At 36.4% G+C, this 17,143-nt stretch overlaps 1 protein-coding gene across 3 annotated transcripts in view; it reads right to left on the reverse strand.

Moving 5' to 3' along the window:
- Positions 1-17,143, reverse strand: part of NALCN (sodium leak channel, non-selective) — a 231,534-nt gene that overhangs the window by 73,924 nt on the left and 140,467 nt on the right. For all 3 annotated transcript variants that reach the window (XM_084498001.1, XM_084498000.1, XM_084498002.1), the window contains one exon: positions 14,463-14,537. In XM_084498001.1, the coding sequence (XP_084354127.1) occupies positions 14,463-14,537 (75 nt within the window). The remainder of the gene's footprint in view (positions 1-14,462; positions 14,538-17,143) is intronic.

Consider the following 17,143-nt stretch of genomic DNA (forward strand, 5'->3'; position numbering starts at 1 on the left):
ACCTTGGAAAAGGCAACCCTGAATATCAGACACATGGTCTGATTTTTGGGTGGTCTTGTGCAGAGTCAGGAGCTGGACTTGATCTTTGTGGGTCCCTTCTAACTCAGGATATTCTATGATTCTATTCATAAAAATGTAAATTATATTACCTGGTTATGTGAGGGTAAAATTCAATCTGCATGTATCATGCACCTTTTTCTTCAGCACACAGTCATCACAATCTAAACACTTATGCAAAGAAGGAGAAAGTATGTGGACCCCTTTTCTCTGCTATCTCCTAGCAAAAGCCCTCACCAGCATCTATTAATTATTACAGATATTCCAACAGTGTTTAGAGATTTCAGCAGAGCCTGGGACCACACTGTGCCAGACTTTATCTGTATCAACACACTTTAAACATGCCTTGTCTGTCTTCATGATGTTAGAATTTGAATTCACCAAGACACAGGAAGATTGGACTGTAAGAATTTCTGTTATCCGTTTGGCAAAAGGCTAGCATTTCACTCATATTGAACTTGTTTTATTCTTTAAAGTGATAATAAGAAGCCTCCATAGAAATAGAGAATGGTCCTTAGTGACCTGTCCAAATTAGCAAAGGAAGCTAGGTTTCAACTAAATAAAGCCTTTCCCCCCCCGTGCACGTTTTCACAAGGACACTGAAAGACTTATGGAGCTCAGGAATGAAAAAAGTAGTGGGTGGGGAATGAAAGAAATGAATGTCCAAAAAGATTAAATCAGGCCTAAGGTCACTTGTGCTATTTGAAATCATGCAAGAGATCACTTCTGCTCAGTTGGGCATGACATCGTGAGGACAGTCCTGAAAAATGGCAGTGATAATGATGATGCAACATTGACCTAAGTTTATACTTGACATAAAAAATCAGCAACCAGATAGCTGGTAATGCAATTCAGAAATCTCAGCTGCTGCTTGACCATTTTGTGGAAGTTTTATTGACACATTTCACCAATAGGAATTCATCATCATTGCACTGTGATGACCAATAGACAGTAAGTGTTACCATGGCTATGTCTCATTTTTCTAGATTTTGTTTTCTCTGGTGGATAGGAAACTCCATTTTCAAGTACATTCATTTCAGCTGCCAACAGGAGACCTTGAACTAGCAGATTTGATTTCCACATGAAGTGATTCTGAGTGGAGATGATGGTCATTATCTAGGTTGTACTGCAGTTCACCTTGGCTTTATGTATCTTGATTCTGTTGAAGTCAATGTTGAAGCCCCTGCCACTTGCACCAGTAAGTCAGCTTTACTATTTTGCAGTGGCAGATATAACTGTTTTTTTGGTAGTAGGGTTCTTAACAGAAAAAAATATAGCAGACATGTTTGTGTGTCTGTGCACATATGCATGTTTAACACAGAGGAGGTTTGAGAGAACAATATCATACAAAGCAAGAGTATATGCTATTCTTTTTCAAAGTAACTCTAACAAGACAAGGAACATTTAGTTGTTATACATTGGAAAATAGAAAGCAATGGCCACCTCATTGTAAAGGCCTTTATAACCTTCTCCTGCACACCCCTGCTCATGCTGAACCCAAATTGCCATGTTCCTGTGAGCTTACGGGAAGCCAGTGAAGTCCTCACACAAATGCACAGAACATGCATTCTCTGTATCACATCAAGTGTGGATAAAAGGTATCTGCTGAAAGTTTTACCATCTCTAAGTAATTAAAATTTTCAACAGGTTTCCATGGGTAATATTCTACTTTTTTTTTTTTTTTTTTTTAATATGAAATCTTAAATGCATTAAAGACTGACACATCAGATTTTCTAGACAGACACATTTTGAAAGAAAGGAAAATAAAAGTGGTGTCAAATGTAAATGAAGATCACATTAAGGCACTCATGGAGAAAGTCTAGTAACAATTTGTTACCACTCCTATATAACTATAAACTCCAATATAAGATACGGATTCAGTAAATGAAATAGGAGAAGTCTTCTTTCCTAGAACTGAACCAGAAAATAATTTTTACACATCATATAAAATAGAAAAATACTGTAAGAATTTTGAGAGAGATTCACTGAGTTTTTAAAGGAGAAGAACAAAAAGAGGAAGAGGATGAGGGATAGTCCAGAACCATAGAGATAAAGTACTGTTTTACACCATGTGGGATTTCATCCTGTATCCTATGTATCCCATCAAAATTTATTGTCCATTGCTTTTTGAAAGACTTTAATGTAAGCCTATGATATCTTGACATAATGTGGTATATGGATAAAAGCTGACACTGAAAGTCTTTTTAGAGAAGCTTTATGCATATCTGTTGATATCACAATTCAAAGATTAAAAATGACAGCTAGCATTAACAGCTTTAGTTCCTACAGTAGCTTTGGCAAGTCTTTAAAATTACTTGCAGCTACTGCTAGCAGCTTGTTTTCTCCAAGCTCATCTACATCTTTTCATGATTTCAAAATTACTTGATACACATCAGAAACTTACCTAAGATACAGACTGAACAAATGAATGCATTGTATTTTTCTCATCTGTTATCCATATGAGTATACAGATCCAAAAGGCTAAGGCATATAAGGCACAGGGAGCATTCTAAAATGACAGGCTGTTGAATATAGCTATGTTGTTTGATACAACCTTTGTTGTTGTTAATGCTGTTAAAATTGCCAATTGCTTAAAGCTTCACAGTTGCAAATGTTCTGGTTTCAGAATAATGCAGATGCTTGCACTCTAAATACACATTCACAGATAGTTTGGGCTGCAGATAGCCATGTACCTGTGCAGTGTTCTGAAACCTGAATTGTTTATGCTTTGGTTTTCATAATAAGGTGAAAGGGAGGATGAAGGACTCTTCCAAATCATTATTTTCTTTTCCTTAGAGTGCTTTTAAAAATGGCTTGTGTTCCAAAGAGTTATTTCCCTCCAAAAAAAGGAAAGTACTTTGCTTTTAACAAACCATGCATGCTAGTGTGGCAAGCAGTTCACAGAATACTGGCTAGCTGGCATGTGAACGTCTTCGGTAGGAAAGCAAGGTTCTACATAGAGAAAACAAGCCCTGTAGAGCCTTAGTTGGTTTATGTGTTTTCTTTTTAACAGAGATGAAAATCATTGTTTTCTAGAGCTTTTTTACAGTATGTAACTCGAGTTTCCCAATTCCCAAATCCACATTAAGGAAACCTTTTAATTTTTGTATTGTTTCAAGAATCCCATTTCAATTATCCCTGATGCCAGACAATCTAGATTTCCTTCTCCTTTTGGAACCAAGTTTAGGAAGAAGAACTTCTCAGCCTTACTCACTGTACTACACCACTCAGGCTTCAGTTTGGCTGATGGTCAGATTGTGACTTATCTTCTCTTTATAACCAATTCTGCTGAATAAATTACTTTGTTAGCCCTTACCTCTGTAAAGTTATCAGAGGGGTTTAATTATGAAGATTTATTGACAAAAACATAGCAAAGATCAATGTAAAATATTTAATCTTAGAAGTTCACAATGAAAAGTTAAAGGAAAATAAGCAGGGGACTAAGTTCAGGTTAGTTTCTTCATTTGTTCTATAGACAATCATACAGAAAGACAGCAGCAGGAGTGTCTAGCAGAAGCTATAAAAATAGCATGTATTTTCACTAGCGAGAAAACCAATGTGCTGTTTCAGTTGTTAGAACTGCTTTACATAGAGATGATGAGTATCTGGAGGGCAAAAGCATATGGAAACCAAATTCCGTATCTTAGTATCTAGGAACAGTTACAAAGCAAACAAAACCTAGAAAGGTTTAAATACACTGATAAATAGTCTCAGCAAACATCGTGTGCTTCATCAAAACAAAAGTTATCATGTGATTCAGGTCAGTGGCAGTACCCTGGCTTTTTCTTTCTGTTCATTTGACTTCAACAGAAAACACAACAACAACAACAAAAAATAACCCAAGCCTGAAAATGAGTTAAAATTTGTAACCTTCCCCAGCACTGACAGTAGAAACATGCTGTATGTGAGACAGAGAAAAAGCATGCTAATGGAAGACTAAGTTGCAGAATGGACTTTTGTGTTTAGCTCTGGGAAAGATCAGTGTACTGCTCATTTTTATCTCTTTGCCAGTGTGACTCCCATATTGGAAACCTGGTTTGAGTGAAAGCTTTTTCTCACATCACAAACTTCAGCAATAACTACACGCTTTGGACACAGAAACACTGAGCATCAAACGTCAGTAGGAATTTTTTGTTCAAGACAGCAGTGATCATTCCCAGAGCAACAGCCAAGTTCAGAAAGGAGAGAAACCATGAAAGACTGCAAGGAAACCAGTGCTGCATTTTTGAATTTTTGGAGGCTCTCTTAATAAAGAGATGTCTGTTTTGCAAATTTTCAGTGATGGAAGGATGGACAAATTCCTTCAACAATGAGTGGGGAGAAGTGAATACAGTCAGATGTGAACATATGAACTAATGTAAACAAAAGACTATCCTTATTGCTTCTAGATATGAAAGAAAAAGAAACGACAGGTGGAAAAATGAGAACCATAATGATGGTGCTGAGCATATTGACAAGAAGAAGAATGAAGTACTATAGGAAATAAAAAATATATATATATATATATATAAAAAATCCCAGAATCCTGCAGAATCCTGGCATTGATGTAGCAACACAAGCTAATGTGTCAGTGCAGGGAATATAAGATGGATATCCTCAACATCATTGGTGGTACAGTTAGAGCTTTATTCTCTGGGGAAGCAATTATTTGTGCCTTTGCCTTTCAAGACCAAATATAACTAAAAAAACTTAGTGGGATACATTAAGACCCATGACAGCCACATTTCTGACATATTCCCATGGCAAACAATGAATATCTGGTTTCACACAGACCATCCCATCTTTTTTTTCTGTGGATAGCTTTTGCTCTTCAATTGAATAAGGTCTGTATTTCCTTCTGTGCCCATCAAGATGGAAGTTGGGAAACTGCAAAAATCCTATCGGATTCTTGCAACACCTTTAGAAAACTAACTGAAGTGCCAAAGCCAGGAACCTTTATGAAGCTAAGTTCGCAAACTACTAACTCTTTCTCTGCTGCAAATGGAGAGAGATAAGCAGCTTTAAATGTTGACTTTTGTGCTTCTTTCTTTCTATTAACAAGTGAGTGCCTAACCTAAATTAGGATCCCAACCAAGAAACTTCTGTAAGATACTTAACATTACAGGTGGTGATTTTGGGCCTCAGAAATGTAGAAGCACCCATACTATTAAATGTCAGTGAAACATGGTTCCCAATGTTGGAGATTCATGTCATTAAACTTTATCCATTGGAAGTCAGACACTGCCTAATTAGTTGTCTAGACTCCCTCTGTAATAAATTGAAAAAGTGAGCACCCATTTTGGAAGGTATGAATCATTACTCAGAGGGTGACTATGACTACAGGGGAAGCAGAGATGACTAGTTTAGACTAATGTCTAACTTTTTGCATGGCTAACAAGATAACATGAATTTTGTCCTTTGACATTTTAGAAAATTGTAACCTTTATCTAAAAGAGTAAGAATTTGTTCTCTTGGTACATAATTGTTCTAAAACTTGAGGATAATAGCTTCTAAAATTCTGAGTGTTAGATAAACTACAAAGGCATGAAAGTGTTTTGTTACGCTGCTTACTGCATAAGCACAGAGAATTCTAAGGATTTATTTATTTACTTATTCAGTGTGTATTTAGAGTAGAGTAGAGTAGAACAGAATAGAACAGAACAGAACAGAACAGAACAGAATAGAATAGAATAGAATAGGTTTCAGTTGGAAGAGACCTACAAAAATCAAATATCAGAGTACTCTGGGACTGATTTGAAGTTAAAACACATCATCAAGAGCATTATCCAAATGCCTCTCTAACACAGGCAGGCACATCAATCACCTCTATAGCAAGCCTGTCCCAACTTCTTTACTCTTGGTAAAGAAGTTTATCCATGTTCTCTTGGTAAAGAAGTTTATCCATGCCTAGTCTGAAACTCCTCTGATGCAGCTTTCATCCATTCCAAAGTGTCCTGACACTAGATGCCAGGGAAAAAAGACGAGCACCTCCCTCTCCACTTCCCTTCCTCAGGAAGTTGTAGAGAGCAATGAGGTTGCCTCTCAACCTCCTTTCCTTTAAACTAGACAAACCTAGTGTCCTCTGCTTCTCCTGAATAGAAGATATGCTGTTACTTTTGTCTCAAAAATAAATCTATCTTTTTAAGTGCACGAAGTTTCTTTTTATTCTTTGGAGATCTCTTTTACAGGAGTTCAAAACATGTATTTAATTGATCTAAGTTAGATATGTAAAGCCCATGGAAATATTTTTATCTGCATAAAAATAATAACTGTAAAATCAACAACTAGTGGGATTCTGCAGAGCTCAATTTTAAGGCCAGCTCTGTTTAATGTATTCATGCTGACTTGGACACAGGACCTGAAGGTATACTATGCAATTTTGCATATGACTCTAAATTGGGAGGAATGGTTGACTCTGTCAAGAGGCCTTGCAGAGAGATCTTGACAAATTGAAGGGCTGGACAATCACCAATAATAAAAAGTTTAACAAAAGCAAGTAGATAAGGGGTAATCCTGAATGAGTACAAGACTGGGGGACGAGAGGCTGGAGAGCAGCACTGCAGAAAGGAATTGTGGTGTTTTGGCCGATGGCAAGTTGAATGTGAGCCACCAGTAGCCAGCAGCTAGGAGGGCCAACCACATCCTGGGGAGCATCAGGTTCTCCATTGCAAGCTGGTTGAGGGACTGGATTGTTCTGCTCTGCTCTGCACTGGTGTAGTCTCCCCTCGAGAACCATGTGCAGTTTTGGGTGCCACAGTATAAGAAAGACATAAAGCTGTTAGAGCGTGTCCAAAGGAGGGCCAGAAAAGATGGTGAAGGGCCTAGAGGGGAAGATGTATAAGGAGAGGCTGAGCTCACTTAGTTTGTTCAGTGCAGAGCAGGCTAAGGGGAGGCCTCATGGCGGCCTGCAGCTCCTTCATGAGGGGAGCGGAGGGGCAGGTGCTGAGCTCTGCTCTCTTGGGACAGCAACAGGACCCGGGAGAATGGTATGGAGCTGGGACAGGGGAAGTTCAGGCTGGCTATAAGAAAAAGGTTCTGCATCCAGAGGGTGGTTGGGCACTGAGACAGGCTCCCCAAGGAAGAGGTCATGGCACCAAGCCTGCCAGAGTTCAAGAAGAATTTGGACAATGCTCTGGGACACACTATCTGATTTTTGGGTGGTCCTGTGCAGAGGCAGGAGCTGGACTTGATGATCCATGTGGGTTCCTTCCAACTCAGCATAGTCTATGATTCTTTGAACTGATTGCATGTGAACTTAAGATCAAAGGTATACATTTTGCTTTTTTTTCTCCAGCTTACAGACAAACAAACCTGAAAACTATGGCAATCACAGAAAGGAAATTTTATATTTGTTCTTGGGATGTAAGTTGGAATTCTCTGGCATGTGAGTGCTGCTATTAGTTGAATAAAAATTACAACTCTACAAGCAACTAAGTTCCAGTAACCCTCTTAAAATCAAAGAGATGCTATGGTGATCAGAATCCTACAATATTGAAGAACTACTTTATCCTACTTAGTATAAATCTTTGATTTGAGTCTTTTATTTGAATTAGTTCTACTTTAGAGAATAATGTGGAAGGACTAAGCGCAATTTTTTAAAGACTAACTTACCCTGTCTTCACTGACATTAACCAAAATTTTATGTATGCATTCTTGCATGAAAAGGGATCAGTAACAAAATCATTTTTAGAATATTGTCCCCAGAAATATCTTGTATAATGTTCAGTAAACACCAGGTACTCTTCTTTTACATAGTAGGAGGCCAAAATTGTCATTATAAATTGGGGATTTTCTAACCTTAGTACCAAGCAGAATAGCGAAGGAACAGAAGTAACTGCTTAGTGAGAAAAAAAGAAGTGTTAATTGCTCTGTTTCCCTAACAACAAAACTAGAAAAAAATCAAAGAAAAACCAAGGCAGATTTTAAGACTAAATGGATTAACACTTAAAACTTTTTTTTTTTTCTTCTTTTGTTTATTTTTAAAGACATCTGTACCCTTCTGGTGCTGTACTGTAGTTCTGGATGATCAGGTGGTAGTGGATTCTAGTAGCAGTACCTCCCTACTCCTTATGCCCCCATCACTACCACCACCAAAAACGACAGCAAGGAGTACTACAGAACCAGATGCCATCATCAAATGGATGGTACCCAAGTCTTGATTAACTTTATTCTGCTACAATTGCTCCTTCTTATCAAACAGAGTACCTAATGGTTTCTTTCTTGTCTTTCACTATGAAAGTCCTGTCAAGAATACTGATGTTTCTTGAACTGTTTCATTCTGGAAAGCTTCTAAGCGTTTTAAAACCTGACCCTAAGTCACTGACGTCAAATTGAGCTGTTCAGACATTAACTGTTGCCAAAACAAAGAATCTATCACAAAAGACAAAACAAACAAAGAAGCTATGTTTATCTCCAGGCTTCTCTGTTTATGAAAGTTTCTGTTTTCAACATCAAAGAGTTAACATTGAGATTTTAAAAAAGAGAAACTAAACATAGTAAACATCTGCTGTTTTTAAAAGCACAGAGGCAAAAATAATGTATTTGTAAAGGCAGGATTTGTTAAAAATATACACTATATATATATATTTATACACATCTTTGCATCCTCCTGCATATACTGCTTAAATATGGATTCAGGGGAAAAAAACTTGTATCAACTTTATGGTATGGAGCAGAAGGGGAGGGAAAGGAGAATGTATATCTGGTATATCTGTATATCTGGTGAGAATAAAAATTTCATTAAGTTGGAAGAAAAATGTCCTTACTGCATATTCCTAATCACTCCTCCAAGAATTTCTGTTGCTAGGTAGTAATGCATGTATTGAGAAAATATTTTTAGTAATGAATGCAATCTGTACTCATGTTTAAATGCACACAAGAGAGCAAAGACAGCATCTGTGTGATGGTATGACAGAAATCTGACCTTCCCTAAGGGAATATTCCTTTGAAGCAGCAGGACTACACTTATGTGTGACTTCAGTAATTGAAAGTAGATGGATATTCCTGTCTGACTTGAGGGGCCTAGGCACTGGAGGGACTTTGTTCTCCTCCTCTCCGTGTATGAAAATCCAGATGTTGTGAAATTATATATGAACCCAAAGATGACACTTCAGCTTTGATTCTCTAGTTCTAAAATAGGGACACAACAATCTCATCTGATACAAGCCTTAAAATGAACCCTTCAAAGTTAGTAAGGTAAGCAGGGGTTGTTATCATAAGTATAAAGCGTATCAAGAATATTTTATCTTCTACTACTGTTGAAATTACATCTATTTTAACTATGGAGTTCCAGAAAATAGGATTACAGAAGTAGGATAACATGGCCAAAGAAGTTAGGCAACTGCTTACATTTAGAGATGCTTGAGAAGCTTGCTCTTTCCCTTGTGGAAACACAACACACTTAAATGGTACATTGTTTTAATCATCAATGAGCTCTATGACTTTAGTTCTTCATTGTGCTACCTGCAAATTGCTTCTGAAATCCCATTCAGATTATGGAAAATTAGAGGTTTAAAAATGATTGCACTGGGTTGGATCAAAGGTCCATCTCACCAGTGTCCAGTCTCTGATATGACCAGCAGAAGATGTCTAGGAAATGAGTATAAGAACAGATCAAGTACAAAGCAATTATGTTTACTGCATACTCTCTCAGCTTTGACAACCTCTGGGGCTGAAACCTGTAAGCAGTAAATATGTGGAAAATATAATGGGAAAAGTTAACAGAGCTGTTGTGAAGGAAAGTTATGCTTCACAATCTGTTAAGAGTTCTTTGAAGTAGTCAAACAACACCTGGATTATAACTCACACAATGCAACTGAATATCCAAAAAGAAAAGTCCAAAAATTGGCTTTCAAAGAAATCCTTTCAGCTTCTTAAATTTTAAGCAACAGTTTATGGACGGGGGCAGAAGAAAAGAATAAAAGGGGAGGAAAGAGAGACTGTAGCTGATAGATTTCTTGTTCCTTAGATCCTTGTCATCTTCATAACTGAACACTGAACACCACAGAAGAGGGCATCACTGGAGGATGAGCAGGATCAACCTCGTATCTGAAGATGAGCTAATGTGTTAGGGTCAGTCTGTATTGCAGCAAAGGATCAAGTTTATTGTACAGACAGCTAGTGAACATGAGCTATTGTACAACCCCTTTTCACTTGACATGAGCTATCAAGGCAAACAAAGCCAAGATGAGACATGTGGCAGGGGCTGGGAGACATATTGTGAATGAAACACAGAGCTGTAAGAATACGAAGAATGATTCTGTTCCTAAACCAACTGAATGGCGTCTTAGAAAAATAGATTCTATTCCTATGTACACCTCTGAAGCTAAGTAAATCACTTAAATCAATCTTTTACAAGTGTTATTTTTGGTCTAGATACTTATGAAGGGCACCATAGAAAGTCAGGAAGGCGATTAATAGTTTTGTCTTCACAGCAAAGCTTGAATACTGTGCCATAAATAATACACACATCACACATTGTACAATAAAGAGAAAAAATATCAGCTAGTTGCTTGTTAAAGTGAGTTGTATGTGTTCTTTGCCCTATACGAGGTTAGACTTTTGGAAATAATATTATATAGTGATCTAATTGAAAACTGAATCATGATGTATATCCTTAAATAAATTGAGGATATAAATTCACACAGGTACATTTAATTCTAAAAGTTTACTAGCTTTTAATTACATTATTTTACAATCTTACTTATAATCTCCTACTTGTGTAATGTATTCTTTGCTTGGATTTATTCATATGTAAACACATTTACTGAACCAACACGAATACCAAGTGTTTATATATCACTTTACATTTTAGAGTACATTGCAAATATTAGCTAATTAGTCCCTTCTCAATAATCTGAAAGATAAGTAATAATATTTCTGTTATCAAGATCAAGAAAATAAGTTATAATTAAGAAGTATACATCCCAAATGGATTATTAGCTAGGTGTCATATTCTCCCTCCTTCCTTGAAAATCATCCAGTACTTCATAATTTGAAAATGCCCCCAAGTTAACAGCCATTAAGTGTAGAGAAAAAAAAATGCAAACACGAGGACAGAAATATTTCTGAAAGCGTTATAGTTTGACCATTTTTAACAAATCCATGTCTTTTACATTAACAGTTTGAATGACTGATTTATCCCTTGGCACCATTGAGCTTTGAATTATAGATGTCAAAAAACTTCCTTTGCAGTGATACAGATCTGTTTCCTTATAGAAATGGTCTTGATTAAAACATAACAATTACCTCACAATCTTCCTTCTTCTTATAGTTTATTTTTAGTGGAGAATTCAAAATATCATTGAATTAAAAACTCTTCCTGCTTTATCTTCTGAGATAAGACAACCAATATTTCAGTATAATAGTGCACAGCCACTATCAGCATTGAGCCTGTGATACCATCACATTTACCCCACAGGAAACCTTTTCTATTCTAGTCACTTAGTCAGGTGTGCAATCATTCCAATAATTCCCTGTGATTCAGCTCTGAGAACCAATCTCTTACTTTCTTTCATCTTAAGCATTTTTAAACCATAACACTCATTTCATATGAATTTGTTTGGATGAAACACCAGAAGAGAATATATTCAGTAGTATTGAGCAATAGTCAAGAAGAGGCTACTGTGTAAAGCAATATTTCAAAGCATGAATACAAGGGAATCGCTGTCAGCCAACCTGGACATGTTCATACGTCAAAATGGTGTATAATGAACGCACCATTATGCCAGAGTAAACCAAACTGGCATGTCCAATGGCAAAGTGCAGACTTTTTCCTTAAATACTGGCTTGGTCACAGAAATAAAATGTACTGTGCATGAAGTGATGGTGCCACACTGCAATGCAGCTAGAAAGTTTGGCAGCTAGGTCTGCTCATTTGGGCATCTGTTTTACTATGGCCCAGCATCCAACCTGTGTAGTTGTGCTGCTGCCACTCTCAGTTATGAAATTTAGGGACTTTTTCCAATAATTATATTTATGTCTTTTAATAGAGTGTGGTCTATTTATAGTTATTATGGAGACAGGATTCCTACCTCGCTAAGAAGATTTTGGGCTAACACAGCAGCAAGCACTGCAAGTGGTGCTGCTTCCATGGACATGGCCAAACATTGCTCATTGATGGGAAGTAGAAAATATTTTTTCCCCCTCTTTGCTTCTGTGTGTCCTTTGCTCATTTTTCCTCCCTTTTCCCTTACTTTGATTAAACTTAAACTATCCTTATCTCAACCCATGAGCTTTTTTTTTTTTTTTTTTTTTTGATTTCCATCATACTTTCTTCTCTCCCTCATCTTTTGAGGAAGGGAAGTGAGAGAGCAGTTGTGGAGTTTAGCTGCCCAGCTGGGTAAAACCACCATAGCCTCTCATCATTGCTTTTTGTTCACCAGTTTCAAAGGGGTGCACCTAAAACACAAAGTCATGTTGCTGTCATCTCATAAGCAAAGGTGTAGATTTATAAGTGGTTTATGAATCAAAGAAGTTAAGTGTCACAGGAAAGCCACAGGATTTTACGTCTCAAGCTGTTCACTTGAGAAAGTTGATTCGTGCTCCTAATTCATGCAGACATTATGAAAATTTTCCTGTAAGATTATCAGTATGATATCACATTGCTTATCATATATCTGAGTCATTTTCATTTCAGATCATTTTACCTCTTGAGACTGGTAAGGAGCAAAATGACTAAACTTGATTTGGTCTATTCAATTTGCAAACTCAAGATTGTCTGGCCATCCCAGAATCTACTATAAGATCTCTCATTTCACATATGTGAGCTGATTAACTGATACCCAGTATTTATATTTCTTTGTGCCAGAAAATGCCTACTCTTCTAACTCACTGCATTTGCAGTATACACTGATATTCAATACTGCAGCAGCAAATGCCGTAATGATTTTTAGATTGAATTATATAATGAAGATCTTAAAGTGCCTATATTTTTATTTTGTAGTGCCCTGAATATTAGAATTTTGGGAAGGAATAGTAGTTTGACACATTGATATTATTCAGTGAGCATACATGAAACATACCATCCTTAAATCCACATTTAACATTTTTAGAGAAATGGGAAATTTGTAGAAAATAAGCACAACCAATACAAACATAATAAATGAAGAAATGCATAACTTTAGTTTTAAAACTAAAAGAGAAATAATATGGATGGAAAAATAAGGGAAAGTTAATTTGGCACATTGGCTTCAGTGCAAAATAAGTAAATTGTATGGGAGATTATTTTTCAAGGATTAAAAGAATAAAATTCTACACCAATTGCTGATGCACATTTAAGAAAAACAACACCAACAAATGATGGGTGAAAGAAGGCTACAACCCAAATATTTCAAAAGCACTTTCGACACATTAAGCTCTCAGTATGCTATCTCACACATGAAATAAGCAAATGCTTATTAGTTTGCATCTCTGCACAAATAAAATCACACCTGTGTATTTACGTAAAACATAGAGACACCTTCCTCTGTGGTGATTTGCTCACAAGGTCAGAATGGCCAACATGAACCCACTAGTTATATTCATTTTATGTGATTTTCATTCTGGGGTTCAAGCTGGTGACAGTGGCTTCTAGGTAATCTTGATTCTCAAATCTGGAGAATCAAGCAAGCATGGTAACTTTGACAAGTGTCTTTAGGACTCACCCAACACATTCAACGAAGGCCCCTCTATCACTTCCTATCTGTCAGCTCTTGCCAGTACTCTCACTTGCAGTGGTTCCACAGTGTGCTCATATATTGCCATATGGCTCATAGCATTTTAACATTTGAGGCCTAAAGTCAGGGAGATTGTCTGCCTTGCTGTGAATCAAGTATTTTTACTTAATTTTACTTACAAAAGGCTATGGGAACTACATCTTAGAAAAGTTTACCCTCTGCAGAAATGGGTCCATGGTTTGCTAATGCTTCATATCCTACTCATGTCTGATGTGGTATAGGGGAAACACTGTATTTTCACTTTTCTTCATAGTGGAGTGCAAATACAGACCTATAACCACTTAGGCTGAAGTACAGCAGTCACATGGTAGAACCTTTGTGAACACAAAAATAAGCTAAACAACATTTTATCAATAAGTAGATTATAAGCAAAAAGATTACCTAGCTATGATTTTTACATCATTTCAAATATATGACAATCTGGGGGGTTGGAGTTAGATGATCTTTAAGTTCCCCTCCAACCTGAACCATTCTATGATTCTATGATGTAAGCTATTTTCTAAATCTTTTTTTTTTTTTTTTTCTTCTAATAATCTCTTAATTTCTACCTTATATTGTGTGATGACCAACTATGCATCAAAGTATGGCTATTTTTTTCAACATCTGTTTTCTTCATACTCATGAAATGTCTCACATATTTTGCCATAAGAACAACGGTAGAGAAATGTTTTACTGAAAATACTTTCAAGCACAGAAAAAACATGTTCTTACTTGTTTAAGTTTCTTCAGATCTTCATCAAGTTCCAAATTGTCCAGAATAACAGCAACAAACAAACTGAGTAGAATCTACAAAACAATTACAAATTATTTTTTAAAGCTTGCCTTATATTTCTCAAGAAATGCTATTAAATACAGTGGAAAAATGAGGGTGCTATTCATGTAAAAGGGGGTACTGCCTTCGACATTTGTTGAACGAATATTGCTTGCCTATATATGCCTGCTAGTCATTTTGTAAGTAGTAAATTGTTTCTGGCTTATTTGACTTGCTTAACGCTCACGATGTCTCTATGCAAAGTAGCTGACTCCACTTGGAAAGAGAAGTAAATTTGTGTCATTGTTTGCATCAGGAGCCACAATGTTGGAAACACATGCATTTTCATTTATTGTCCATTAAATATTGTGTAGATATGCCTTTAGGAGGAAGAATCACAGAAAAAGAAAGTATGTGTATATCAGATTATATTTTCCTTTAAAGGCAGTGACTAGAGGCCAAAGAAGGGGAAAATTTCACAGATATAGCTGTGAAGGAGACAGAACAGGCAGAGAATGGATATAGGTGGGGGAGGATACCTCCATTCAGCATCTCTCTTCAGATTACTTAAGTCTTAAAGCAGCAAATGCATTCAGATGTAGCTTTACAGCTACTGCCAAGGTTTTAGTCTCTGAGGATCAAGGGAAATGTTTACAAACATATCAAGCTTCTACAGGCAAGCACCAATTTCCTAGGGATATCAGTAAGAATTTCATCTCTTTTACAGGTGTTACAGGTCTAAAATATTTCTTTGGTTTTGAACCACTGACTGACAACCAGAGCAGACAATTGTATCTGTTCACCACTGTTGATGTTTGCTGTCATTCAAGCATACTGGGAAGAAGACAAAGAAAGGACTTTCACTCATAAACTTATAAAATACCAGTCTTCAGAAAAGTGTTTTTTTTTTTTTTTCTTTTTTTTTTTTAAATAGGGAACGGTCTTTGGCAATATTTAGAATTTCCTGCAGTTGTTAGAAAACACATATTAAATATGCCACATACTTAAACAGGACTTCAAACTGTTTTTGATGATCTGATTACTATGAATTGTGAAAGTTAAGATGGCCTTCAGAATGCAAAAACAGGACAGAGTTCTGATAAAATACTTAATCCGTGGTACAAAGCACTTTGATCCCTAATTGCTAATGAAAGGTTTTGCTATCATTCTGTCAGGATTTTACAGTATGGTCTTTTTCTTCTTCAGATACTTTATACAGCCTATGATAGTCTAGTACCTGAGCTCAGTGAATTAAGGAAAGTTAAGGAAATTTATTTTACGTTCCACATGACAAAAAAAAATGCAGTACTCGTTAAATATATCACTGCTTACAGCTGCTTCATGCACAGATTTGTATCAAGGCATCAAGACATTCATTAACTCCATTTTCACTTTCTTCAACAAGAACGGAAGACCTCGTACCACAAAAGAAAAGTTAAATGCAAACTTATTATTTGTTTAACTTCCTCCACTGCCATCTCATCTAATAACAGTCTTCACTTCCAAGAGAGGTTTTGTTTTTTGAGCTTCAACTTTTCGTTGCTTCCTCATGTGAAACCTATTCATTTCTTTCCAAAGCTCTATAGTCTGTTTTGCCAAATGCCGGCAATTATCACTTCTCAATTCTAATCCTCCCCCTTCTTCTGGCTGGTGAAAGTTATTTCTCCATTTGACTTCATTTTTGTTTTTCACTTAGGGCTGTTTATTCTTAGATCTCTTCTTTTTGGTTTCAGGAGCAGCCCAACTGTTTTTATGCTACTTTACCAATTCCATGATATTTTCTTTCTTTAAGCCTGTCTTTTGCCTCTAGACAACTTTGTCCTACATAGCTTTTCTCTTCCAAGGTCTGAGTAAAATATTAGAAGTGAAGCTAACAATTTCATAAGGCCAGATAGTTTTGCAAAGTGCTCTTAAAAAATAGTTTCTTCATCCATATAAAATTTGCACAGGTGAATTAGAAGTATATACTTATGGAACAAAGCAAGGACTGTTGACTTAAAATGTGAATGCCCTGGAAAAGGACTGAAGGACGGTGTACAGACAGGTGACTTAGCTCCTAGCAAAATAAGTAGTTTGAGTAAACAAATGTAAGAGTCCCAGATAATTCTTTCAAAACATAACACATAAAGCAGAATACTAAAAATTTCTTACAGCTAAGTTATTTTACAATTAAGATATGAATTTTTAGCACAGAGGCCATCTGACACTACTTTATTACTTGTTTAATGCTTATCTAAGAGGAAAAAAACAAAACAGATTCCAGATCATACTGGAAAAAAAAGCAGTAAGATTCTTTAACTAGTAACTTCTTGAAAATTCATGACCAAATTCCTCTTCCTTCTTGCTTTTTTTCCCCATTTCCCATGGAGTTTTAAAGTTTTCTTTGGCATAAGAAGTTACTTTTCTAGACCCAATACGCCTTACAAGTATAAGTTCCATGTAACTGCTGACAATGTACCTTTGCTCTGATTATATTCTGATTTGGTTAAGGGGCTCCAAGAGAACTGAATTCCCTTTACTGCCACTTATTGAGGATTTCAACCCATGTGAAGAAATCTGCACCCACAATTACAGTCTGATCAGTCAGTCATTATGTGTGAAGCAGAACACATAATAAAGTAAAAATGTAACAGGAAACTGA

Source organism: Aythya ferina (assembly GCF_964211825.1).
Source record: "Aythya ferina genome assembly, chromosome: 1".
Taxonomy (NCBI): Eukaryota; Metazoa; Chordata; class Aves; order Anseriformes; family Anatidae; genus Aythya; species Aythya ferina.